This window comes from Eschscholzia californica, unplaced genomic scaffold (assembly GCF_041429995.1).
Source record: "Eschscholzia californica isolate CP2 unplaced genomic scaffold, dmEscCali1.0.p SCAF_3, whole genome shotgun sequence".
NCBI classification, from domain to species: domain Eukaryota; kingdom Viridiplantae; phylum Streptophyta; class Magnoliopsida; order Ranunculales; family Papaveraceae; genus Eschscholzia; species Eschscholzia californica.
Genome location: NW_028238420.1, coordinates 11,322,021 through 11,348,381, shown reverse-complemented (window position 1 = coordinate 11,348,381; position 26,361 = coordinate 11,322,021). Strand labels below are relative to the sequence as shown.

Sequence of the window (26,361 nt, the reverse complement as noted above, 5' to 3'; positions counted from 1 at the left end):
AAAGGGAAGTGGAAGTCGGTGCCTATGTTATAGAGGTCAATTTGGCATATATGGCTGACTCTCCCTCATGGGTATATGATACCGGATGTGGAGTACATATAATTTCTGAATTAGATGAGCTCAAGGAGGTCAGGTATCTGACAAAGAGCGAGATGGTTCTACGAGTCGCAAATAAGGCAAGAGTTGCTACTGTGGCTGTAGGAACTTTCGAGCTCAGTTTAGAGACTGGGTTGATATTAGTGCTACGTAATTGCTATTACGTACCGACTATATCAAAGAACATCATCTCTGCGTCGGTGTTAGACAAAGAGGGATATCACGCTATAATAAAGGACAAGAGTTGTTCTTTATACAAGGGTGAGATGTTCTATACCAGTGCTAAGCTGCGTAATGGTCTTTATGTTGTGAACATAGAAGACGAAATCCTGAACATAGACACGAAACGGCTTCGTACTCATGATTCTAACCAAAGTTATCTCTGGCATTGTCGTTTGGGTCACATTAACATGAAACGCATGCAGAAGCTTCATGCAGATGGACTTCTGGGATCGTGTGATTTGGAATCGTACGATACATGTGAGCCATGCTTAGTGGGCAAGATGACAAGATCGTCCTTCAAGGGGAAAGGAGATCGGGTGAGTGAACCCTTAGGACTGATACATACGGATGTATGCGGACCTATGAGTACACTTGCGAGAGGTAACTATGGCTACTTCATAACGTTCACTGATGACTTCACTAGATATGGTTACGTGTATCTAATGAGGCATAAGTCGGAATCGTTTGAAGTGTTCAAACAATTCCAGAATGAAGTAGAGAATCAGCTTGGCAAGAAAATAAAAGCCATTCGATCGGATCGAGGTGGTGAGTATTTGAGTCAAGAGTTTGAGGATCATCTTCGGAGTTGCGGAATAGTTTCACAACTCACTCCTCCAGGAACACCTCAGATGAACGGTGTGTCCGAGAGGAGGAATCGAACATTGATGGACATGGTTCGATCGATGATGAACTTAGCCGATCTTCCTAACACTTTCTGGGGGTATGCTCTAGAAACGGCTGCTTTCACACTTAACCGAGCTCCGTCAAAAGCTGTAGAAAAGACGCCATATGAGATATTGACTGGAAAGGTTCCAAAGTTGTCTTTTCTCAAAGTCTGGGGTTGCGATGTTTATGTAAAGCGTTTACAAGGAGATAAACTAGCACCAAGATCAGACAAGTGTCTCTTCGTCGGTTATCCGAAAGAGACAAAGGGGTATTACTTCTACAACCCATCAGAGAACAAAGTGTTTGTTGCTCGTGATGGTGTCTTCCTTGAAAAGGAGTTCCTTTCCAAGAAGACAAGTGGGAGAAATATAGAGATCGAAGAGGTTCGATCTGAGCAACAAACTGGCACCGTTGCACCGATGTCAGAAGTCGCGATTCCTAACTATTATGAGCCGATAAAAGAGGAAAGAGGGGATGAGATGGTAGATCTCGGAGATCCTCCCGCGCAGAGCGAATGTGATTCGCAGGAGAACCCTCAAAGAGTTGAGAGTGTCTCACCTGTTGTTCAAGCCCCGCGTAGGTCCGCAAGGCTGATTAAGTTATCTCAACGACAAGAGTTGTTGTTGGTAGAGGGTAATGAACCCAGCACCTACAAAGAAGCTATGACGAGCCCAGACTCCGAAAAATGGCTGGGAGCCATGAAATCCGAAATGGAATCCATGTCTGAGAATCAAGTTTGGAACTTGGTTGATTTGCCCGATGGGGTAAAACCCATAGGATGCAAATGGATTTTCAAGATGAAAACAGACAAGGATGGAAACGTGAGCGTTTTCAAAGCTAGACTCGTGGCAAAAGGTTACAGACAAGTCCAGGGTATAGACTACGAAGAAACCTTTTCCCCTGTCGCGATGCTTAAGTCCATTAGGATTATTCTAGCAATTGCAGCTCATTACGATTATGAGATTTGGCAAATGGATGTCAAAACCGCCTTCCTGAACGGTAAACTGGAAGAGGATGTGTACATGACACAGCCTGAGGGTTTTGAGGATTCCGGGAATGCTGGAAAGGTTTGCAAGCTTCAAAGGTCCATCTACGGGTTGAAGCAAGCAAGTCGGAGCTGGAATCTTCGATTCGACGAGAAAATCAAAGAGTTTGGTTTTCTGAAGAATGAAGAGGAATCTTGTGTATACAAGAAGGTTAGTGGGAGCAACCTAGTTTTCTTGGTCCTGTATGTGGATGACATACTGATCGTTGGAAATGACATCCCTATGCTTGACTCCGTGAAAGAGTGGCTTAGGAAGTGCTTTTCAATGAAAGACCTAGGAGATGCAGAATACATATTGGGCATCAAGATCTATAGAGATAGATCGAGGAGGATGATTGGACTTAGTCAAGAGACTTATATAGATAAGGTTCTTGAGAGGTTCAAGATGGAAGACTCTAAGAGAGGATTCCTACCCATGACACATGGTACGACGCTTAGCAAGACTCAGTGTCCCCGAGATCCTAATGAGCTAGCACACATGAAGAAGGTGCCTTATGCTTCGGCAATAGGATCTATCATGTACGCCATGGTCTGCACTCGCCCAGACGTCTCATATGCTTTGAGTATGTGTAGTCGTTACCAATCTAATCCAGGTGAGAAACACTGGACCGCAGCCAAAAATATCCTGAAGTACTTGAGAAGGACTAAGGATCACTTCTTGGTTTATGGCGGGAAAGACGAACTAATCGCGGAAGGCCATGTGGATGCGAGCTTCCAAACGGACAGAGATGATTTCCGATCGCAGTCGGGTTATGTCTTTTGTCTAAACGGAGGAGCAGTAAGCTGGAAAAGCTCAAAGCAGACTACTGTAGCAGACTCTACCACAGAAGCAGAATACCTTGCCGCTTCGGAAGCAGCTAAGGAAGGAGTTTGGATAAAGAAGTTTATCTCCGAACTTGGTGTAGTTCCTAGCATAGAAAATGGGGTTACTCTGTATTGTGACAACAATGGAGCTATCGCCCAGGCTAAGGAACCAAGGGCACACCAGAAATCCAAACATATCCTAAGGAAGTACCGCGTGATTAGGGAAATCACTGAGCGAAAGGATGTGGTCATTTGCAAAGTCGATAAGGACGACAACGTTGCCGATCCGTTAACTAAACCACTGCCTCAGCCCAAGTATGAGAGTCATAGAAGGGGCATAGGTATAAAGCGCATCGATGAATGGCTTTAGGTTGTAATTGGATTAATGAAAAGGGGTTTTCATGTAATCAATTAGCTACATTCAATAAAAAGAAATAAAGGAGTTATTTCTGTCGTTAAATAATGGTTTAGTGTTTAATGACGGTCCAAAATAATGAGGAATTCCAGGTAGGTTTATCAGATACGTGATCTGGTAAATGGAACCCTACTAAGTGAACATGGAATAGATTCATTATAAAGTCCCTAGTCCAGGTCATTGCGTGGACAACAATGACTCAAGAAGACTAGCATGGGAATTGACTGATAGCGCAGTTCCATGGGCTATAGGAATATGGTATTTAAGTCAATTACATGGATGTAGATTGGGGAATCTACATTGGATTAACCCAAAGATGAGAGTTTTTTCAAGGAGTTGAAAAAGGCGTCACAAACTCTCATAGGCAAGATTGGAGAGATTCCGTAAACATGAGTGCTCCACTCATCTTATGTAAGGAATGTCGAACTTTGGTACTGTCAAACGCCGCGCCGTAAAAGGAGGTTATAAAGGCAGCATACTGGGGGAGACAGGATAGACATGAAGTTAAGTGGGAGTACAAGACTGGATGATGTCCTCCTATTAAGTTAGGAATAAGTATCTCCGGGCCACTTGAGGAGAAGCAACTGGAAAATGTGTGGCCGCACTCAAATGGATTAAGAGTTAATCATTTGAATTGACAGTTGTTCTCTGGATCAAGAAAGTCTGAACGGTGTGACGTATCAGATGAGATACTAAGCGACATGGGAATCGAGCATTGCACTTGTTCTAAGTACAAGTGGGAGACTGAAGGATTTATCCGTTCGGTCTGAAGGAGATGTCCTTCCGAAGGAGTGTCCTTCGACCAAGGTGGCAATGCGATCAATTTGTCAGTTAGGATAACGATGACCACACGTAAAGATCATCCAGTCCGGTCCAATTAGGGGTCGTAATGCTTTGCTAGAAGCCAACTACGATCGTCGGATCAAGGAGTTGATTCGCAGCTAACATAGACCGGATCCTACAACGGGTTACACATAAGAGTGGTAGCTTGATCGGAGAGAATTGACTAGACGGGAACTGGCTATAGTTGGATGAGATTCAACTGGAAAGGCCGAAAGGGTCCGAATGGAGATTCGGGACAAGATAGAAGGAAGGCTCTTTGGGCCGGCCATGAGATGGCCGACCAGAGTAAGTGGGCCGGCCACATAAGGCCCATGGTGGGCTGCCCTGGCCGGCCAAACTTAAGGGGATTATCAAAATACCCCAAAAAGGGTATTTTGGTAATTATCTTTTCTGTGACCCAGAAAATAGAAAACCTAATCTGAATGAGATTCTAATTAGGGTTTGTCTATATATTGGGTCAGTTGAGAACAGAAAAGGTGTGGATTTTTCTCTAAGGAAAAATATACAGCTCTCTCTCTCTCTGAATATACAGCTATTGGAGAGAGAGGAATATAGAGAAAAAGTTCCCGTTCTATCAATCTAGTCAAGAAGAAGAGTTCTTCTCAACCTTCTAGTAAGTCCTAGCAGTCTGAAAGGAAGGGAGATCAAGTCTATTCACTCGGTGTCTCAAGTAGAGGAGCTACAGTTGGAGCTCTCGATCTTTGCATGCGATTGGAATGGTTCGAGGGAAAAACGCGTTAAGGTATTTATCCCTCTCTAGTTCATTGATTAGTTTATGCATAACGATCCTGGGCAATCTAGTGTTAAACATGAGATGTTTAAGATTCCGCTTACAACACTAGTTAGTGTATAGGATACACAAAACCCTACACTTCAATCATCATAACGTCTCCCAACGGATATGCGAAGGTAGGTCTGCTGGTGAGGACGAACCTCTTTACCCAAGGCTGGAATACTTGCGTATCTTAACATTACTTCGGGGTGCCCGAAGCTTGGTGGCTCGGGCTTATTAACCGGTAATGCATAGGCTTGGTTACCATGTGAGCCCATTAATCGTGGATTTCTGGGGGCGCTCCTGGTAACGTATTTTGGCCCATACACCCGAGACCGTCTGAAACCCGATCGGGCCAAACCCGGACCGACCGACTAGAGTTGGCAGTCCGGTCTCGGTTTTGAAACTCTGGTCGGTTGTAACCCCAGGTATATAAACATTTTCTTAAGAAAAAAACCTCATTAACCTCAATCTCTCTCTCATCTCCTAGAGACCTAAACTCATATCTCATCTCCTCTTATTTTCTTTGAAGAATCCCCTCTTCTGCCAAAAATGAAGAGAAAATCATCAACTCCAAACTACCACGCTCATGTCCTATAATCCTCTATCTCTCATCTCTCTGTCTCTCATTTCCTGGAGTCCTTTTCTACTTCATTACCTGGGTTTTATCACTATAAAATAGACACGAAGAAGAATAACGAAGAACGAAGAAGATTTGTTTCATCTTGGTTCATCTTATTTTATCTTGTTTCATCTAATTTCTTCTAGTTTCATCTTGTTTCTTCTTATTTCTTCTTAAGAAATTTTGCCCTAATTTTGGTCCTGGTTTTTTTCCCTAAAATGTTGCCCCAATTTTTGTCCTAAATGTTGACCTAAAATGTTGCCCTAAATCTGTCTCTAATTTTGCCCTAAATCTAACCCTAAAATGTCGCCCTAAATCTGTCTCTAATTTTGCCCTAAAATCTTTAGTAGTTTGGGTTGACCTGGACCGACACCCGAGTACCCAAAGAATAAATCCGGTCGTGGGCGGGCTTTGGGCAAGTAATTTTTAGATTTGCCCGACCAGGATCGGAACTCCTTTCGGCCATGATGCTGTTGGGCCCGGACCTCCCGAGCCCGACAAAACATATCCGCGGTAAGTCTGACCGGACCGATTCCCAACCCTACATGTACTTTTTTTTTTTGTTGAGAACCCTACATGTACTTACCAATTGGACATAGATATCAAATTACTGCTGGATCCGAGTAGATTAAAGTAGTTTTGCGGACTTCTTCTTTTCCAATTTCGGAGTCTTAATCTAAAATAGGTTAAACCCATCACGGAATGAATTCAGTTTCAGCAACTTCTTAAATTTTTCTAGGTTTTCTTTTCTTCTTCTACGTCTTCTCTATCTCTCCTCTCTCTTTTATACTCTGATCCCCTGAACTCCACCATTCGTTCCTCACGCTTCGTCAAGGTACATACATATCACTCTCTAAACTCGATTTAGAAGTTCAACTAGCTTAGGTCGTCCAATATGTTCAATTTTTTCGTGTTGAAACTTCTTGCAATTCCATTTCTAGGGTAAAGGTTTGACATTTTTTTGTTTAGGTTTTATGTAGTTTTCTACCGCAAATGAGTGAGAGTTTTGTCTGTATGTTTTATTTCTCAAGGAAGTTACAAACTTTCGTATTTGGAACAAAATATGCACGAATCAGGATTCTTTATTTGCCATTGTGAACTGTTTAATTGATCAAATTGCTGAGTTTTTGGTGAATAGATAAATTTAATTCAAAAATTTGCAATACGAGAAGCAAAAATCTCTGTTTTTTTAATGGAAACTCGCTTAATCCTATACAAGTCACATTTATAATCTTCATCTCTTTCTTGATTATGTTCCTCCATCTTTTTAACGTCTATGCGCCTTTCTTTATATCTCTACTAAAACTAGGGTTTTGAGGTTTGTTTAAAAGGGCTACATATGCTGTGGGTACTATCCCACTAAATTGTGGGGATCGACGGTCTTTACTCATTATGATTTTTCTTTTAATGTTTGGCCAGGTAATGAGTTTGAAATCCTTGTTGGTATAAGTAATTGTTGGAAGCGATTGACTGAGTTTGTGAACAAACATATGAAGTTTGGTTGATGCTGGACGATCATCTCAATGGACTTAAATGCCATCCCATCACCTGAAGAAGACGAAGATGAGATTTTCAGACATGTTGAAGAAGAAGGCGTACACGAAAAGGAGACTTCAGTTCAAATGCAGCGCAGAGTACTATTTCTTCTTCCAATTTCTTTTTATTTCTCTTCAGAATTTGATTTCTCAGAGCAGCTTTCTAATAGTAATCCAACAATATTGTAATCAACAACTTTATATATGATAGAGATATAAGCCTCAAGATAAGGATCCAATGCCCATTACGAAACCGACTAAGGAAGCTGCAACTGTCGTCATAGGATAATGTCTGAACCCTACAGTCCAATAAAGAAATATAGCAGACTTTATTCGTTACGTTGATTACTTCCTCCTCCAAGCTGATTTATAAGTAACATTCTCGGAAATGGTCTCTCATTATAGAAGATTATCTGCATCTTCAAATCTAACACTTCAGTCTTTTTCTCCCAGCAGGAAAATACATGTGTTTAGCTTACTTCAAAACTAACCACTTTAAGTAAAAGCGGACTTAATGTCATCGTCCCATACTCCCATATATCAAGGTTGTCAAATCGTAAATCTTTTTGATTTTACTAAACCGTACTGTATCCGTGATGCAGAAATTCAAAGATAAATATATATATATATATATATATATATATATATATATATACAATATATTAATCATCATCTATATAACTCTAAGCTCAAGATTTTTACTAATAAAACCAAGGAACTATCAAAAGCCATTCACATTCTATAACGTTTAATAAAAATAAGGAACTATATTAGTTTAGTTATGAACAATGAACTTATCATGAGTAATTTTGCCTAATGGAGTAATGGGTCACCCTTCTTTAGCCTTCCACAAAGAGAGGTGGACTTGGTGTCCTCTTCCTTATATGACTCACGCAATACCTGTGACTAGAAAACGTAAAGTAAAACATAACTATAAAGATGTCTTAATCGGGAACCAGGATGAATAAAAACATTCACTGAGAATGACTTGTATATTATCAACTCATGGTCAAAACTATTAGAATTGCAAATAATAAATGTGTTATATGTTAAATGGGTGGTGGTAGTATTCAAAGCTTATTTGTTTACTCGTTCAGGTAATGAAGCTCCTTTGTACTATATTCTGGACTCCTGTTCTGGTGTTGTTGGAGCTTCTTTGATTACTCTCTTAGGTTAGTTAAAGTGTTTAGAGGAATCTGAAACAAGTTTTGTTTCAATTGGATAGACTCCGATTTGTAAGAACAGGAAAGAGTTTTGGAGACTCATCTTACATGCTAATATTTGGTGGCGTAAAAAGGAGTACAGAAAGCCATTCCCAGAGATGGAGAGTGGAGTTTGACTCCCATAAGCTGAAGAACATATCCTCACTATTGTTCTGGGGTAGGAGGTGTAATTGTAGGTACGAATGTTAATAGATGCATCATGTACCAAGAAGATGTAGAATCGATTAACCATTCTAATGTACATTGCAAGGTAGCAGATAAGGTGAAGTTATTTCATTACAAGCATAGGTATGAGCTGGCACAAACCGAGATTAGTAGAAATCTATGGGTCAGTGAAAATATAAGGGTTCTGAAGGAGTTTTCGCAAAACATAAGGGTTCTGAAGGAATGGATAAAGAATTCGAAGGGTGATACCTCATGCAGTTTTGTGGTGCATTTGGAGGAGAAAAGGGGGGCATGATCAAAGATATGCAAGTGAGTAGTGACAATGTACAAGGTACTAGTGCCGACCCATGAAACCTATTTTATAAGAGCAGGGTAAGAATGGACAAGATGTCTATATTTTGATTTTTGACAACCCAAAAAAGGAAAGTCCCATATCATATATAGCCTATAATATCCAATATTTTGACAAATATACCCCTTCTTAATTCTATGAATATCAAGTGCATTTATTAGGAAAGATAATGCATGCACTACTTTTGTCTAATAAAATTCACCAGATTGAATTACAATTAATGCTAGCATTCTTATTTAATAGGGACAATATGGGAACACACAAAATGAAAATAAATCGGATGAGTTTCGATAATGGACTATGAATATGAGACGGAGGGAGTAAGTGCTAAGGACATTTTTATCCTTCTCCTAATATAATAATGACCAATATAATCATAATTAAAAAGAAAATCTTAACTAATTGATAAGTACAAATTTTTTTATGACTATAGCGATGGCTCTGCCCCTTCACTCATCTTTCAGATAAGTTTCTCCTAAATTTTTTTACCTCTTTTCCTTCACTAATCACGAAACCACCCAGACTCCATGATGCAATGCAAGCTATTTCTCTTTCATAATTTTTAATTGTTTGCGGTTAATGTTTTTGGCACAAAATATTCATAAACCTCAGTTGTTTTGTACCTAAACTAGTAAACTCATGAGCTTAATGAATTAGTATGAGATGGTAATATTTAAATACTTTAAGGCCAAAATAGACAATTACTTGTTTTTATAACATTTTAGAATTAATATAAAAACAAAATCAAGCACTTAGAAGTGATAGAAAATAAACGACATAACACTTACAATTAGTATCACTTATCACTTAGGAAGTGGTAGCACTTATAAGTGCTAAAAAATTAAGCACAAGTGATTATCACTTAGTAAGTGGAAGCAATTCTAAGTGCAGAAAATCAAACATCCTCTGCCATTCTTGTAAATTCTTCCCCTCTCCCCTCCTTTACTAATCACATAATTAACCCAACTCCACAATGCAGTTTTATCCCTTTCTCCATCATAAATCTTAGTTTTTTTTGCGATGTATGTTTTCACACCAAGCATTTGTAAACCTGATTTTTTTTTTAAAATTTTGAATGAATATATTAAGAGTAAGGTATGTATAATAAAAGTGGTTACAAGATATTGGGACTTGTTACATTACCTAAGCCTCCAGTCCACTACCATATCTATATAGGATGTCTCTGTATTCCTTAATAGTCCTAGACCAAACAAAAATAGATTCTTTAATGTCTTCTATGTCTACTCGGCTATTTACGTTAGCCTCCTTGAAGATTTTGTTGTTCCTGTGGCCCCATAAGTTCCATATGGTTGCAGCCGGGATGATTTTCCAAATGATCTTTTTATTCTTCTTAACTTTAAGCCCTGCCCACTGCTCCATTGCATCAACAATGCTTCTTGGCGTACACTAACTAATCTTTAAGGATGAAGTAAAGTATGCCCATAGAACTGTAGCTATTTGGCAGTGTAAGATTAAATTGTTGATGGATTCCTCGCCTCTTTTGCATAGAATGCATCTATTGACTAGAGTCCTCCTTTTGAGCTGGTCCACCGTTGGAAGCTTCTGAAGGTTGTCGCCCATAGAGTAAAACTAACTCTCGGTGGGATTTGAGTTTTCCAAATTATCCTTATGGTGCGTAAGTTGAGTTGATCTTTTTTCTCATTGCTTCTTCTACAGAAGTTAACACTAATTTCCTCGTCTCCTTTTCTTTCCAGACCCTGCTGTCGTCTTTGGGTTGTGGTTTTTTTTGTTTGATTCAATAGTTGCTAAAAGTATATTCATATACCTTATTTCTTTTTTTTTTCCAGATTAATTCAAACTTTTCAAAAAAAATAAGGAGTTCACATAATGAAAAAGTAGATAATTACACATTTTCTGTATGTGATGTAATAAAAACAAATATCATGCACTTAGAAGTGATGTAGGACAAGTGGTATTGCGGTTACAAGTTGTAGCACTTATAAGTGCAGAAAATCAAACATCCTCTTAGTGTTTTGGGTGTGCAATATTATAGTTTCGGTATGATGATTCTCAAAGTCAATAAACATAAACCTATTTATATCGACATCCCACCGAGAAGTACTTCACGTCCTCCATCATTATTAAATATTGATGAATACTATATATTTGATAATTGATACAACTATACCATGCATAAAACAATGTAGTGTTAGATTCTTGTGAGTATGTCCATATATTATAGTCATTACAAGTTAATTCAAATTGCTAATGAAACCGAAATTTATTCCAACTTGAACAACTGAAATTTTTATTTCTCAATGAATTGCGAAGTTGTGCAATTAGGATAGAGGCCATATGAAAAGATAGAGAAGTTTGTTTCTCAAGTTCGTCATCTTGTTCGCGTTTCAGTTACTAGGGTTATAGGAAGGTGTCAATGGTCCACCTTTGGTGAACTGGTGATTGACAAATTAAGAGAAGTATCTTTCAGTTACGTACATATGCAATTGTAGCTCTTTTCAGACAGGCCACCGCTTTGGGGAAAGCAGAAATGTTTCCGGGGATGACGGTGGAAATAAAAAAGAATAAAACCAAACACCCCTTATAGGTTGCCGGCAGAAAGTCGCCGGCCGGGTGTTGTCGGCGACGGCCGGCGACATCATCTTCTATCTCCCCTTTCTCTCCTCTCTCTCTCCTCTCTCTCTCTCTCTCTTCTGTTTCTTCTCTCTCTTCTCTTCATCTCCGGCGAAGAGGAGGAGCCCCTTCGCCGGAGCTCGTCCGGTGCAAACCAGACGAGATCTGATTTGAAGAAAACCAGTCTCGTCTGGTTTTGCAACCAGACGGGATCTGGTTTTGCAACCAGACGTGATCTGGTTTTGCAACCAGACGTGATGTGGTTTTGCAACCAGACGGGATCTGGTTTTGCAACCAGACGTGATCTGGTTTTGCAACCAGACGGGATCTGGTTTTGCAACCAGACGGGATCTGGTTTTGCAACCAGACGGGATCTGGTTTGAAGACAAACCAGACTCGTCTGGTTTGCACCAGACGAGCTCGAAGGGGATCCTCCCCTTCGCCGGAGATGGAGAACAGGCGAAAAAAAAAATTGTCGCTGGAGATGGTGGAGTCGCCGGAGAAAGGAAGAAGAAGCTGAAAAGGATTTGGTTGTTTGGGGGAAATAAAAAAATCTAATTTTTTTTGTTTCCACCCAAAACTTCACACCCTGGAAAATTTCTTTATTTCCCCGTAACACCGGCCTTTCAGATACAACCTTGTTTTTTTTTGTTAAAGGAAACTTTTTTTTTTCGGTTCATTGTTGATTTTGTGTGCTTCATGTCCTAGGAGCGTGAAGAAAGACGACAGAAACTGAGAAGAGAGCTCTCAGATGAGGGACCAGTGCGGGATGTACGGCAAAGAAGGGCAGATCCTGTTGTCCAGAATAGAGACACAAGAGTTTATGACAAAAGCAAGCTTCCTCCTGGTAGGTGCTCTAAATATACTTCATGTAACTTTTTGTAGATTGTAATAGATATGCAAATCTGATTGTATATTCTTTGATTTTCCATCGAATGTTGTATGTCTAATGGAGTGATCGGTATGTGTTCGTGGCTCCTGCCACCTTATTTCTGAAATTTTTACCTGGGTAATCTCTTCGGATTTTTTTCTGAAATTTCTGGTATGTGTACATTCCAGTTTCTATTAAATCATATTTTGGAATTAAGTTTACATTTGGTGGGAACTATGAGAGCAGTTGTTTTGTTGCTCGAAGTTAAACAACTTACATGTAATCTCCAGGTATGGCTATAACCTCAGTCGTATATGATAATTTCACATTATCAATGTCAAGTATTTAAAAGATCCCATGGTTTAGCTAAATAGCATCCGAAGCTTACGTACCTTCTAATCAAGACACATCTCTTTCTGTCTATTTGCTGTCAAATCCTTCAGTATGAATGAAAGCATGGAATGCTTTTCAGGTGATAACAGCTGCTTTTGTATGTAGGTAATACAAAAGTTAAATACAGGTTGTAGTAATTAGACTAGATAGTATAATGTTTACAGCCATGATCATGGACTAAGATAGAAGGTTCTTCATTGTACTCTTAGTTTTAACTCAAGCAAGAAGCAATCTACGTAAAAACCCAATTTGTGATTGAGGCTAGAGTTTACGTAGTAAGATATCACATAAAAAACCATTTTTGTTCATTTGCATGAAAAGCTTCTTTTGTGATCTTGCTTTCATATCATTTGCTATTTCATTTCTCATTTGCATGTGACTTGTGGTAAACATTTGCATGTGACTTGTGCGAAACATTCTCATAGCAGTTTTCATATATCAGGTTGGTTGGATTGCCCTTCATCTGGTCAGAATATAGGTTGCATAATCCCTTCCAAAGTTCCTCTTGATGAAACATTTAATGATTGCATTGCTCCTGGTAAAAGATACTCTATGAGACAGGTTATTCATCTACAAAGATCACAAGGAAGGGAAGTAAGTGTGCCGACTTTAAGCTAATAATCATAAACATTTCTTTCGTTATGTCTTCATTTGGATGCTTAACAAGTGTCTCCCTTTCCTATTGAAAGTCCAAAGTAGAACATCTGCTCGTTATCTTTTGCATGTTTAGTGTCTGTTCTTGACATCTTTTATGGTGTTATAAACTGGGGAAGTACTTTTCTGTTTTTCTGGGTTCTTATTGTGTCAGAAAGTTAACATGCTACTCACAGATTGCTTTAAATGGCGAACTAATTAGAGCAATCTGTGTAAATATTGTGGGTAATAGTTAATATGAATATCTAAATCTCGACGAGGATAAAAACTGGTTTTGACTATATAACAAAGTATTTGGGCCTGAAGTGGCTTTATAGTGCCAACTTTCTAACAGCACTGATAAAACAATTAATTTCTTTTTTGAAACTTTTGATTAAGGTGTTTGGCAACCAAGTCTCCCAATTTTGAACGAAGTCATTGTAAGAAATTGTTCTGGCATTACTTAGGTTTCTGGATCAGAGGAACAGCAAACCTTCTATTCCGTCTTCTCCAATTGAATTATACATATTCTGTTCCTTAAAGATTTTACTATAGGAATCTTTCCAGATTCCCCAAATAATGGCCTTAGGAATCATGCTCCAAAGTTATTTGAATCCCTTGCTCCTCTTCCCCCTTTGCAATTGTTCCAACACTTCTTTAATCGACCTTGGATTACACCATTTTAGCTTTATAGAGGTAGTGAAGTAACTTCGAAAGTTCGAAGTGCTGTTGCTACTTGACAATGAAGAATCAGATGATCTGCCAACTCTGCCGCCTCTTTACACATGACACACCTATTAACTAGGCAGAGACCTCTTCGAGTTAACTGATCCACTGTCAGTAGTTTCTGAAGGCAGCTCAGACGGTAAAACATACTCTTGGGAGAGGAGGTTTAGTCAACATTATTATGCTTATCACTTTATCAGTAGATGATCTTCTATCCCGTCTGGCTTCTTCCTTCTGTAAATTTTTTACAGTGATTTTATCCTCTTTTTCTCTCCACACCCTCTTCTTCATTAGGGATTTTTTCCTCATCTATCAGCAACTTTATCAGTATAGGGACTTCCTAAACGACGTAATCGTTGAAGTTCTTTTCAAGTTCATATCCCAGTAGGCGTGGTTGGAGTCATATACCTGACTAACTGTTGCTTCTTATGAGTTTGCTATGTGATATATTAGCTGGAAACCTGTCCTTCAGGGTAATGTTATGACACCAGCTATCTTCTCAGAACACAGTCTTCGGTCCATTTCCAACCTTCCATCAGTTAGCTCCATGTATTCCTCCACCGGTTCCTGGTCCCTCTCCAAACCCCGCACCCGTGTGTTTTCCTCCTGTTAATCACCTACTTCTTCATGGAGCTCCCATACTTTTCTTATATAATCCTTCCCGGAAGTGCTTCTTTCTCCTCTGTAAGTCCCCACAACCATTTAGTTAACTGGGCATTGTTCATGTTTCTTATGTTGTTTTTATTCCTAGGCCTCCTTCATTTACATCTTTACATATGATTGACCAGGCCACCAGTGCATCCTTTTATCCTCTGAGTTTTCATCCCATAAAAAATGCTCATCTTATTCTCTATTACCTTTAGAACTCCTCCTGGATAGCATAAAGAGCGAGAAGGTATATAGCCAGCGCTGATAGAACTGCTTTGATAAGAGTTAGCTTTCCTCCTTTCAGTAGTGTTCTTGTCTTCAAGCCTGATAGCGTTCTGTCTGCCTCTTGAGGTACTACATAAATTGAGGATTGGAGTAGTTTACCTTCAGACCGAAGGCCGCTTCATACCAAATAAAAATGTCTGTATGCCTCTTGAGTTATCTTCGAATCTCATCTGTAAAGAATGATGTATCATCAGCAAACTGCAGGTGATTCAATGAATTTCCATCAGCAATTGCTTTAAAACCCCTGATCCAAACCTTCGACTCTGCTTGTTGCATAAACTGAGGATATCAGTTACCATAAGAAACAACATCAGTTAGATTGGGTCGTCTTGACGGATCCTTAGGGAATTTTTGGAGACTCTCCAAGGTCTACCATTAACCAGGACTAAGAACGTTGCCGAAGATATGCATCCATAAATCCAGAGTTGCTGCTTGTATGAAAATCCCATTTTCTCCATTGTCTGCTACAGGAAGTCCGAACTTACCCGATCATAGCCTTTCTCAAGATCTGCTTTGACGAGTAGGCATCTGGTATCCTGGAATGTACTATGCATTAGGATTTGTAGGATCGATTCTTTTTAATCACTTGTAAAAACTATATGACTTGGGAACTACTTTATTCTGCCACTCATTTTTATTTCTATTTTTTTTTGTTTATTCTTATTTTCAATTATTTATGTACAAACAGTTCTGTATTTTGTAATTTCAGACCATATCTAATTGTTACAATTTTCAGTCTAGTTGTGTACCACTTTGATATGCATTCTTGACAATTTACGAGTAAGATCATCAAATAAAAAAGTTTTTCAGAATTAATACTGTAAGGTTGGTTAACAGTGTATTTTCATGTTCTATCTTTAGCTTGGTTTAGTAATCGATCTGACAAACACTACTCGGTATTATCAACCGGGGGATTGGACGAAACAAGGTATCAAGCATGTTAAGGTGAGAAGCAAATTGCTCTTAAAAATGCATTCCTGATTATGCATATGAATTTTGAGTGACATGTTATCCTTTTTTACCTAGATTGCGTGCAAGGGAAGGGATTCCGTGCCTGATAATGAGTCCGTTAATAACTTTGTCTACGAGGTATAATTCTTTTAAACTTGATTTTGTGCACCTACAGGGTAGGACATCGTACATGTATAGGTGGTGGCACAGTAGACGGGTTTTACGAAATAGCTAGTTCAGAACTTAAGCTCTCTCTCTCTCTCTCTCTCTCTGCCTCTTTATATGCATTTATTTAAAACATTTGATTTATCACCTTCTATGAAACTAAACTGAAAACATGGGATGGCCTAAATGTCTGAAAAACTGGACAATTCTGATGCAGCTAACCTGACATTTTGAGGATTATTAATTTATTTTTTTCTATATTTACTGTATCTAATCTTTTGAAAGTCTGCTCATTAAAACACTGTAGCCTTATCTTGTGTGTTACTCTGCCCAGTCAAGGCCCACTTTTAATCGGACCTTGACATCCTTGTAAATTAATTCATCGTTCAAACAAAATTTTTTAATCTTCAAATTATCCGTTCTGTTACTGAAGAAGTGTAAGAAATTGTTTCTCTTTCGGTGAAACATCAGCATTAGATCGCATATGATCACTGTGCCACTAATATTGAGGTTTTGTCCAGGTTTTTCAGTTTTATTCCCGCCAAAAGAAGGCGAAGAAGTATATTCTCGTACATTGTACTCATGGGCATAATCGCACAGGTTTTATGATTGTTCATTTCCTTATGCGATCACAATCAATTTCCGTCTCAGAGGTGAGCAATGTGCATTTTTCATAAATAACCATTTGGTTATAATATTTTCATCTATTTAGAACTCCCTATTTGTTGTTGGGCAGGCACTACAAACATTTTCTAATGCACGTCCTCCGGGAATTTATAAAGAAGATTATATTAATTCGCTGTATGCACTCTGTCATGAAAGGAAGCCGGAGAATGTGGTTTGCCCTTCCACTCCAGAGTGGAAAAGATCTTCTGATCTTGATCTCAATGGTGAAGCTGTGCCGGATGACGATGATGGTGGTAACTCAGCTCCTTTGCAGGTATGCGCTTTGTTCAGAAATATTTCTTCCTTATTTGTGCCATTATGTCTTCTCATTATTTTCACTGAGTCTGGAAGATAACATTCAGAATATAATTATATGTATATATATATATATATATATATATAGCCATCTCATCAAATGACGTCCTTACCATTATTGTTGGTTTTGTGCCCTTTGTCCGTGAAATATCATGTGAATTAATTATAGATAGTATCCTCTTTTTTTGGTTATGAAAAAGATTTATCACAGAAAGGCAAAAGGAGTCTGGAAGAGTAACCAAACAGCCTTAGTCCCCTCCCCCCCAGAAATGCAGTTTAAGCTTTGAAGTTTTATACTGGTGTTTCTTTAGTGTTCTTTTTCAAGGAATGAAATGTCGGTTTCGGTCGAAATTTCGGTCTGTCAGTCCAAAAGTGGAAACGTTTCGGTCTGTGTGGAAATTTTACAAATCGACGGAAGTGTTGGTATCCTTATTAATGTGTGTTTAGTATGAAAGGTTAGTGTCTTAGGGACCTAATATGCAATAAAACAGTTAAGTTAGGGTTAAATTTAATTATCCACTCCTTATTACCCTAAAACAGTTAGGTTAGGGACCTATATGCAATAAAACAATTAAATTAGTGGGCTAAATTGAATTCCTCACCCCTAAAAACAGTTCGGTAAGGGCTAATCTGTTATAAATAGTAACAGTTACGGGCTATTCTGAAATAAAATGAGACTGAGACTTTCAAAGGCACCACCTAAGTGTTAAAGGCGCCCCTAAAGACAAATTTAAGGGGATATTTGTGAGGAAAGAGAGGTGCCTTTAACAGTAAAGAGAGGTGGCTTTAAAACTTCCCAACACTAAGAGCATCTCCAATGCAATACTCAACAAAAACTCAATTAATCCAATGTGCCAAGTGTTATTTGAGTTTCTCTTTCCTATGTGCCACTATTGAGATACTCAATTAAAAATTCTTCTCCAATGCAACACTCAAAAGAACTCAACATTTACTTTACATTTACTCTTGTTTCTTATTTTAATATGTAAAAAGATGATGTGGACCACATCATATTGAGATTCTAGTTGAGTGTTGCATTAGAGAGTGTTTTTTGTTAAAAACTCAACTAATCTTATGTGTCAAATTGAGTTTTTAGAGTTGAGTGTTGCATTGGAGATGCTCTAAATATAAAACTTTTCAGTAGCAAAAAGTTGTGGCCCACTTAGCAAAACCCTAATATCTAAAGTCGGTTCTTCCTTTCAACCCAGCCGAGTTCTTCTTTCGTCTTCTCTTCTCTCTCTCTCTCTCTCTCTCTCTCTAGGTTTTCTATCAGAATCATCACCAAAATTCCCTAAAACTTGATGGATCTTCATCGATAATAAGAATATTATAGTTATTAAGAATAGATGAAGAGATTTTTTGAATATCTGAGAAGAATCAGTCAAGAAAGGTGAATATCTGAACCAGAAAAAATGAAGGTAAGTTTAGATTCACCCTATTTCGAAAATTGTTGATTGATTTCGCTCAAAATCTTGCACGAAATTCTTGTCAGTTGGTTTTGTATCCCTAAGTTGAAAATCCGAACTTTCGACATTTCATTCCTTGATTTTTTTTCCGAAAACGTCATGTAAAAACTAATTTTCTTAAGGGAATTAATGTTCTTCTCTTTGTTTCAGGACAATCATGTGCATAATGAAGTAATGACAAATGATGACGTTTTGGGAGATGCAATTCCTTCCGCACAACAAGATACTATGAGAAACTTCTGCTATCACACTTTAAAGTTACCAATAGGGGTAGGTACTTTAAAATCTCTTGTCATGGTTCTTGACTCAGTCGGACAGTTCGTTGTACTAGCAAATGCGTTTATAGGACTTAACTGCTAGTTACTTCACGATGAGTTACAAAATACTTGCATTCTTTCTCTATAGGCAAGAGGAACGTCTCAATTTCCAGGATCACATCCGGTTTCTCTCAACAGGTTATGTTTATCTCTTATTGTCATTTGCCAGTAGGACGAGCAATGTTAACTGGTTGTGCACTTGTGCTGATAACTCGCGGTTTAGTGTATTAGGCTCTACTTGTTATGCTGTGAGGCTATTAGTAGTATAACTTTCATTTACTAAAGTTACATGAGATTCATTTCATAAGCTTCTTGAAATGAAATATTATTTGTTAACTGGCCTGTCTGTAGGACTCCTTAGTGACTTCCAAATTCTCGGAGGTGGGGAACAATCAAAACTGGTTTTAGGTACCCCTAACTACTGAGTCATGATTCGGCGAGTGACTTGGTTATCTCCGTAAGCCTTATCAGTGTTTTAGAGAGAGAGAGAGAGGGGGGGAGGGGGGTAGAGTGGCCTATGTAGCCTCTCTCACCCCGATAAACCATTTAAGAAGTAAAGATTAGTCGTCCCTAATACAATTGAATTTTTGTTAGTTGTTACCCTAATACCAAATAAGGAGAAGTGGTAGTTCAGTTGGTTCATCTCTCTGTACCTAGCCTCTTACTCTAGTCGTAGGTTCGAATCTTCTTGGTGGCATATTGTTTTAGTTTTTGTTGGAATACTGCCTTAGTTTTTTGCTAAATTTAGTTCGTTACATGAGGAGTTTTAGTTAGTATTTGTATCGGACTTTAACATTTTTTAAAATTTAATCTTTTTGTTTGTTCTTTTTATTTTTGGTATCTCTTTCATCTTCTCTCTAGCTTCAGCCATGAAAATCCGGATCTAATTATGTTGAAATTTACTTAATTGTACGATTTCAAAAATATCTCTTTCATCTTAACTTTGTAGTATCAATAGTTTTTATAGCTACAGAAATAGTTAGTTATACCTTGTAAGTTAAATATGTAGTACTTAACAGAAGAAATTCCAACAAAATGTAGTCTTAATCTTTTTTATTTGGCCCCTCCTGGACGTATATTCTCGAATCTCTATCCGCCACCGGGCAGAGTGAAGAAGAACCGACTGCAAGAGAGAGGGAGAAATGTGATATGTTTAAATGTTTCATTTTTTTTATATTTTCCTTAGATTACCTCATAGTTAGATTTTCTACTGGCATATCCTGTTTGTGTCGTTCTTTTCTATGTATTGGGGGAACCTATATAATCTCTTTTTGTTGAACTTTTCTAATATATCTCAAATTTCAGTCATGTGTATTGTTGATTGAAATATGTCGTCATTTCAGTCATCCCATGATTAGAGGCATAATATCTTCTTTATTTGGTAGTTGGTACTTTGAAATAACTTTATACTGACACTGCACTTATCATATCAATTGCAGGGAAAACTTACAATTGTTAAGGCAACGGTACTATTATGCTACATGGAAAGCTGATGGCACACGATATATGCTGCTTATAATTGGTCACGGGTGTTACTTGATTGATAGAAATTTTACTTTCCGTAGAGTCCAGATGCGGTTTCCACTAAAACAAACTGAGGTCCGTATTAATGTGTTTTTACTTTCAGGATTATTATGCTTTCAGGAAAGTTATAATCGTGGCTTGCAAAATGGAGATTTTCCTGAAATTCGTATGGTGAACTTTTTAATCCTTTTCTGATAAGGGTATACACAACTGGACGCTACTTGATGGCGAAATGGTGATAGACACCCTGCCAGATTCAAATAAGCAAGAGAGAAGATACCTGATATACGATCTAATGGCAATCAATCAAGTGTCTATAGTAGAGGTTAGATTTTCAAAATTTCTTAATTGCAATCAAATAAGAAAGCTTCACTTTATTTTGAAAATTTGAATTAATATTAAAGAAGAAAAGAGACTATACAGAGTGGAGGAGGCTATCGGATTCCTCACGAAATCCACGCCTCCCAATTACAAACAATGTCTATAAACGACGAATGACTAAATTTAGGTAGACCCTTCGCCCATACGAAAATAAGCGATTTTACATCATCCACGTCTAGACTCGTATTACTATTAGCATCCTTGAAGATTCTATTGTTACGATCCTTCCATATGCTCCAAACTATCGCCGCTGGGATCATATTCCATATTTCCTTTCTTGCTTTTGGCTTTGGGACAGATTCCCATTGTTCAAAAAGGTGGGGCACCGAGGATGGCATACACCATCGTATCTTCATAGACGATAAGAAATATGACCAAATACTGTTAGCGACCTACAATGGATGAACATATGATCTCTTGATTCCTCCTCCTGCTTGCAAAAAACACATCGATTGACGATCTGGAGGCCTCTCCGTTTCAGCTTATCCACCGTTGGGATCCTGTCAATGAAGGAGGCCCAAAGCATAAATCCAACTCTTGGAGGGGTTGACAGCCTCCTTAGTACTTTTACTAGTGTTGGAGTTATGATTTGATCTCCTTCATCCATCAGAGCATAACATTGCTTTACAGAAAACTGTTCTTTAGCATCGTGCTTCCAGACTCTTCTATCTGCTTCTCTGCCGATTCTGACCTCTTGTAGGGTCTCTAGCAATTCCACATAAATGTTAACTTCCCAGTCGTTTAGAGCCCTCCTGACATTTACCTCCCAAATTTGCCTCTCCTGATTAAACATATCCCCAACTGTCGCATTCTTGTTTGACGCTATCCCATAAATCAGAGGATATCGCTCCATAAGTGACGTCAAACCTACCCAAATATCGGTCCAAAATCGAATTTTATCACCATTACCTAATTCCCACCTAGTAAGGTTTCGGAATCTATTCAGAAGGCCCTGAATTCCTTTCCACACTCCACAACCATAAGAGGAATTACGAACTCGTGTGGCCCATTGCTACGGGGCTTCGCCATATTTATCGCCAACCACCTCTTTCCAAAGGTTTCCTACTTCTTGATCAAACCTCCAAATCCATTTTGACAACAAAGCTTGGTTCATAATCTTCAACTTGTTTATGCCCAATCCTCCTTTGCTTTTGGTGGCATTAACGTATTTCCAAGCAGCCCAATGCATCCTCTTACTATCCGACTTACCATTCCATAAAAAATTACTCATCTTTGCGTCTATGATCTTCAACACCCCCGAGGGAATAGAGAACATTGATAAATAGTATGTCGGTAGTGCTTGGAGGACTGCTTTAATAAGAGTTACCTTCCCCCCTCGGGATAGGACCGTACCCTTCCACATTGCTAACTTCCTGTTAACTCTCTTAATAACCGGATCCCACAATGCTTTAGCTTTATACCTGTGTCCTAATGGCAGTCCCAAATTAGATGTTGGGAGGGTTCTGACCGGGCATCCAAACCTATTAAGGAGTTCGTGGTTCCTATTGGCTTCCCCCACTTTCGTGGCCTCATAGATATATGACTTGAGCAAATTAACCTTCAGACCTGAAGCTAGCTCATACCACATAAGAATATCCCTGAGCTTGTCCATTTGGTCCACACTTTCATCAAGAAAGAAAAGCGTATCATCCGCGAATTGAAGATGATTTATTCTTCGACTCGACGCTGTAGCCTGGAATCCTGTAATCCATTCCTTCCCCTCCGCCAGTTGCATACAGTGACTCAACACTTCCCCTACCAGTAAGAATAAAAATGGGGATGTAGGGTCCCCTTGTCGTATCCCTCTCGAGCTCTGGAATACCCTGGACGGCCTTCCATTGACCAACACTGAGAACGTTGCTGACGAAATACACCCATAGATCCATTGACCAACACTTTGGTAGGGTGCATTTGATTATTTAAAATATGCAGATTCATTATTATGTCGAGTTCTTGAATTGTAAAGCATTGCATTTTTTTTGCAATACGATACTTACTAGCAAGAGAGAAGATACCTGATATACGATCTAATGGCAATCAATCAAGTGTCTATAGTAGAGGTTAGATTTGCAAAATTTCTTAATTGCAACCAAATAAGAAAGCTTTTGATTATTTAAAATATGCAGATTCATTATTATGTCGAGTTCTTGAATTGTAAAGCATTGCATTTATTTGCAATACGATACTTACTAGCTTTTTCTGTGGAGCACGTAAAACACGTAATACTCTTTCACCATGCTTTTTGACTTTCTTGTTTACCTTAATATATGAAGTTACTTTAGCTTCAAACCAACATAGTTTTCTGGTACTTCATGGGTCCAAATGTTAGCCATTGCACACAACATCGTTGAAAATATTCTCGCAGTCCTCTGTAATATTCTGTATAGTTTTGGCACTTTTTCTGAGGTTGGCATAGTGGCTTTCTCGATTCAGCCATTTCACTTGTTTCTTTTAGGTGTTATAAAATTAATGAAGTTCTAATGAAAATCTGATGCAGCGTCCATTCTGTGAAAGATGGAAGATGCTCGAGAAAGAAGTAATAGAACCTCGAAATATGGAACGCCAATATATATATAAAAGCAGAAATCCTTATTACAGATATGAGATGGAGCCATTCAGAGTATGAAGATATATTGTAATTTGTAAGTTTTTTTCATCTTCCCAATTCTTTTATATTGTCCATTAATGTGGTTTTGAATTTGGTCAGGTTAGAAGAAAAGACTTTTGGTTGCTATCTACGATTACCAAGCTCTTAAAGGATTTCATTCCAAAGCTTTCACACGCAGCAGATGGTCTTATATTTCAGGTGATTGAGATACATCTTTTATTCCAGAAACAATTGTTTTGTACTTCACTTTTGAAACGGCTGAACTGATCTCTAACTGATGAAATGCCCTGAAACTTGGGTCCTTTCTCTTGTTTCTATGCATTTTAGTTTTTTTCTAAGGAAAATCGTCAAAATTCCCTCTACCACATTTTCTTTGCCAAAAGGATCCACCAATGTCTTTTGGCTTCAGCTCCCCAGTAAGGTTTGCACTGGTCTGCAGAGGTTTCCAAATTCACACGTATTTTTGAATTTGCACGGGTTTGCACAGGTTTGCACGGGTTTGAAGAGGTTTTTATAGGCTGGCAGTCTGGAACAGGGAGGCCAAGTCTAAACCAATATTGAGCATAGTGTACTTCAGCCTAAAAAAAATCGGCATGTATACGAAATTTGGTCGCGGCATAACTTAATATTTTAGAAAATCTCTACTCGTGATTATTCATTTGTTTTAATTTTCTTCCTTTCTTTTTCCCCTTTTTTTGGTGCAATATTCTACTAATGTTTCTTTGACTATACATCAATGAGTACTGATACTTGATTTCAGGGCTGGGATGATCCTTATGTGCCCCGTACCCATGAAGGTCTCCTTAAGTGGAAATATCCTGAGATGAACTCTGTTGATTTTCTCTACGAGGTTTGTATCATTATCTCTCACTATAATTACCCATCCTTCTTGAGCTTATTATATTATCCAGCTCTTCTCAGCCGGCCATGCTAAATGTAGTGGTGCATATTCTTGTAGATGGTTGATGATCGTGAATTACTCTTTCTCTATGAACGAGGGAAGAAGAAGCTAATGGATGGGAAGCGGATTCTATTTAAGGGTAATATACATGTTTCCCTTCTGTATTTTTATGCCTTCGCTCTATTATTGCTTTAGCTTGCAATTCCTTTCCTCATCTAATACAGTTATTGTTCCTTATAATTTGCAGTTATTTGCTTTGTCATCTAAGTTTGCCTTGTGCTCTCTTCTTCATGTTAATGTTATCCACATTATTAGGGAAAGCACTTCTGAGATCTTGTTATCTTCAATTTTAGAATGAAGCAAAATTAGGCGGGACCAATGTTTTAAAAATCGGTAAGGCGTACGCCTTGGGATGCGTCTTTAATCGGTCTGATGTTTTCTTCTCTCGAGGCGTACACCTTTTTCCTACTCAATAAAATGTACGCATTTACTTTGTGAAGGGTACGCTGTGATGCGAAACACATCAGGGCGTCTGAGGCTTATACCTGTTTGAAAAAAAATTAGATGTACACTTGTCTCCATTTTCCATTGGGTTTTTTTTCAATCTGTCATCAGGTCTCTTGTCTTCTCGTGGGAACTTTAAATGAGTATGTCGAAGATATAATGCTCTTGTTCCTTTTTGAGGACTTTGAAGTTTATTCTAGTATCCAACATTAAAACATTGCTCCACCTAAGACTTTAGATTATGACATAGCAGTAAAAAGACTGTTTTGTTATTTTTCTATACAAAATTTGGAGAATGAAAATAAATTAATGTACGCTTCTCATCGAGGTGTACACCTCAAGGCTCAGTTCACATTTAGAAGGCTACTTGTGGCGGAAAAACACTTGTTAAAACATTGGGCGAAACTGCTTAAAAATATTCATACATAAGAAATTTGATCCTTTTTTACTGCATTTCCTTTCATGGAATTTTAGCGTTACTCAGAACAGCAATTTTGCATTGAAGATTCAACTCGAGACCACTTTAGAAGACAGTTTTCTGTATGTTATCATACAAGAGTAAGGTCTAGTACAATATGATTTGTATGAAAAAATATAAAATGTAAATAAAAGAAATAATGATATAATATATAATTGGGTATTTTGTTTTGTTTCTCGTTTAGGCCTCATATTTTTTTTCGCAGATGTTGAAGATCCAATGGAATATGTGGGAAAGATCATTGAGTGTTCCTGGGATTTCGAGGAACAAGTTTGGGTGTTCATGCGCATGAGGCCAGACAAGTCAACTCCCAATGATATCAATACCTACCGGAAGGTCTCCCCTCTCTCTCTCTCTCTGGCTCTCTCAGTCTCTTTCTTCTGTTATTATACATTATAGAAATATATGCACAAGAACTGCAGTTATGCTTACCTGATCAAGAACAGGTGATGAGGAGCATAACGGATAACATCACGGAAGAGGTGGTGTTAGATGAGATTGGGGAGATTGTTCGCCTACCCATGTATGCTGATAGGATACGGAGTGATAGTAAAGCGCATGGTAGCAGACACTCAAATTCAGCGCGTCGAAAGTGACAAACAACATTCATATTTTACGGAAGATTGCACTATACAGAGCTGCTACATCTCCTTGTCAACCACAGTCCACTGCTGAGGGGTTTAAGAACCCCGGAACCCGCTCAAACTGTATAATCACAATCGAAAGGCATTCGCAAGAGTAGAATTATAGATTACATCTTCCTCTTTGCTCTTGTAATGCTCAAAAAAGGAGAAACTTCAATGCTCACCGAATTAGACTGTAGTTCTTAGTCATCCTGGAACATGAACTGCCCCTTTTAAGTGTTATGGGATAGCTTTCCTTCATAGCTAATAAGAGAAAATGGGTTCAACCATCTTTAACTTTTCCATAAATTCTACTTGTTTAAGCAGGTTTTTGGGGAGACTGTTGAGCTGTAGTCCTGGTGTCGTAAATTGCACTATCTAGCTAGAAATTTTGAATTATACCAAATTGAATTTACGAAATTCGGTCATGATTTCTACCAATAATTTCCATTATTGTACTACAAAAGAGTCATGTTCAACCATTAGGGATTGAGAACTTTTCGCCCTCTTAACTCTTTGAAATTAGAAAAGAAAAGGAAAATTAAAGAAACAAA

General features: G+C 38.4%; 1 protein-coding gene across 6 annotated transcripts; it reads left to right on the top strand.

The window, feature by feature from the left end:
* Positions 1-5,354: 5,354 nt before the first annotated feature.
* LOC147548387 (uncharacterized) lies at positions 5,355-26,097 on the top strand. Of its 6 annotated transcripts, XM_086671454.1 has the most exons (20): positions 6,185-6,320; positions 6,905-7,119; positions 8,118-8,739; positions 12,061-12,394; positions 12,514-12,721; positions 13,059-13,210; positions 15,770-15,853; positions 15,935-15,997; positions 16,546-16,677; positions 16,761-16,964; positions 18,622-18,741; positions 18,877-18,926; positions 20,228-20,387; positions 20,512-20,637; positions 23,191-23,313; positions 23,401-23,499; positions 24,062-24,151; positions 24,260-24,341; positions 25,390-25,520; positions 25,631-26,097. In XM_086671454.1, the coding sequence occupies exons 6-20, from the start codon at positions 13,169-13,171 to the stop codon at positions 25,778-25,780; spliced, it is 1,656 nt and encodes a 551-aa protein (XP_086527580.1). In that variant the 5' UTR covers positions 6,185-6,320; positions 6,905-7,119; positions 8,118-8,739; positions 12,061-12,394; positions 12,514-12,721; positions 13,059-13,168; the 3' UTR covers positions 25,781-26,097. The 6 variants fall into 6 exon arrangements, with proteins under 6 accessions (XP_086527576.1, XP_086527577.1, XP_086527580.1 ...); XM_086671451.1 differs by lacking the exon at positions 12,514-12,721 and having other exon boundaries at positions 6,077-6,320; positions 12,061-12,199; XM_086671452.1 differs by lacking the exon at positions 8,118-8,739 and having other exon boundaries at positions 6,190-6,320; positions 12,514-12,695.
* Positions 26,098-26,361: the final 264 nt, after the last annotated feature.

Coding starts and splice junctions, on each gene's coding strand:
- LOC147548387 (XM_086671450.1), top strand. CDS start 7,009: ATGGACTTAAATGCCATCCCATCACCTGAAGAAGACGAAGATGAGATT. Junction 15,998..16,545: donor TTAATAACTTTGTCTACGAG/GTATAATTCTTT, acceptor GGTTTTGTCCAG/GTTTTTCAGTTTTATTCCCG. Junction 16,965..18,621: donor GTAACTCAGCTCCTTTGCAG/GTATGCGCTTTG, acceptor TCTTTGTTTCAG/GACAATCATGTGCATAATGA.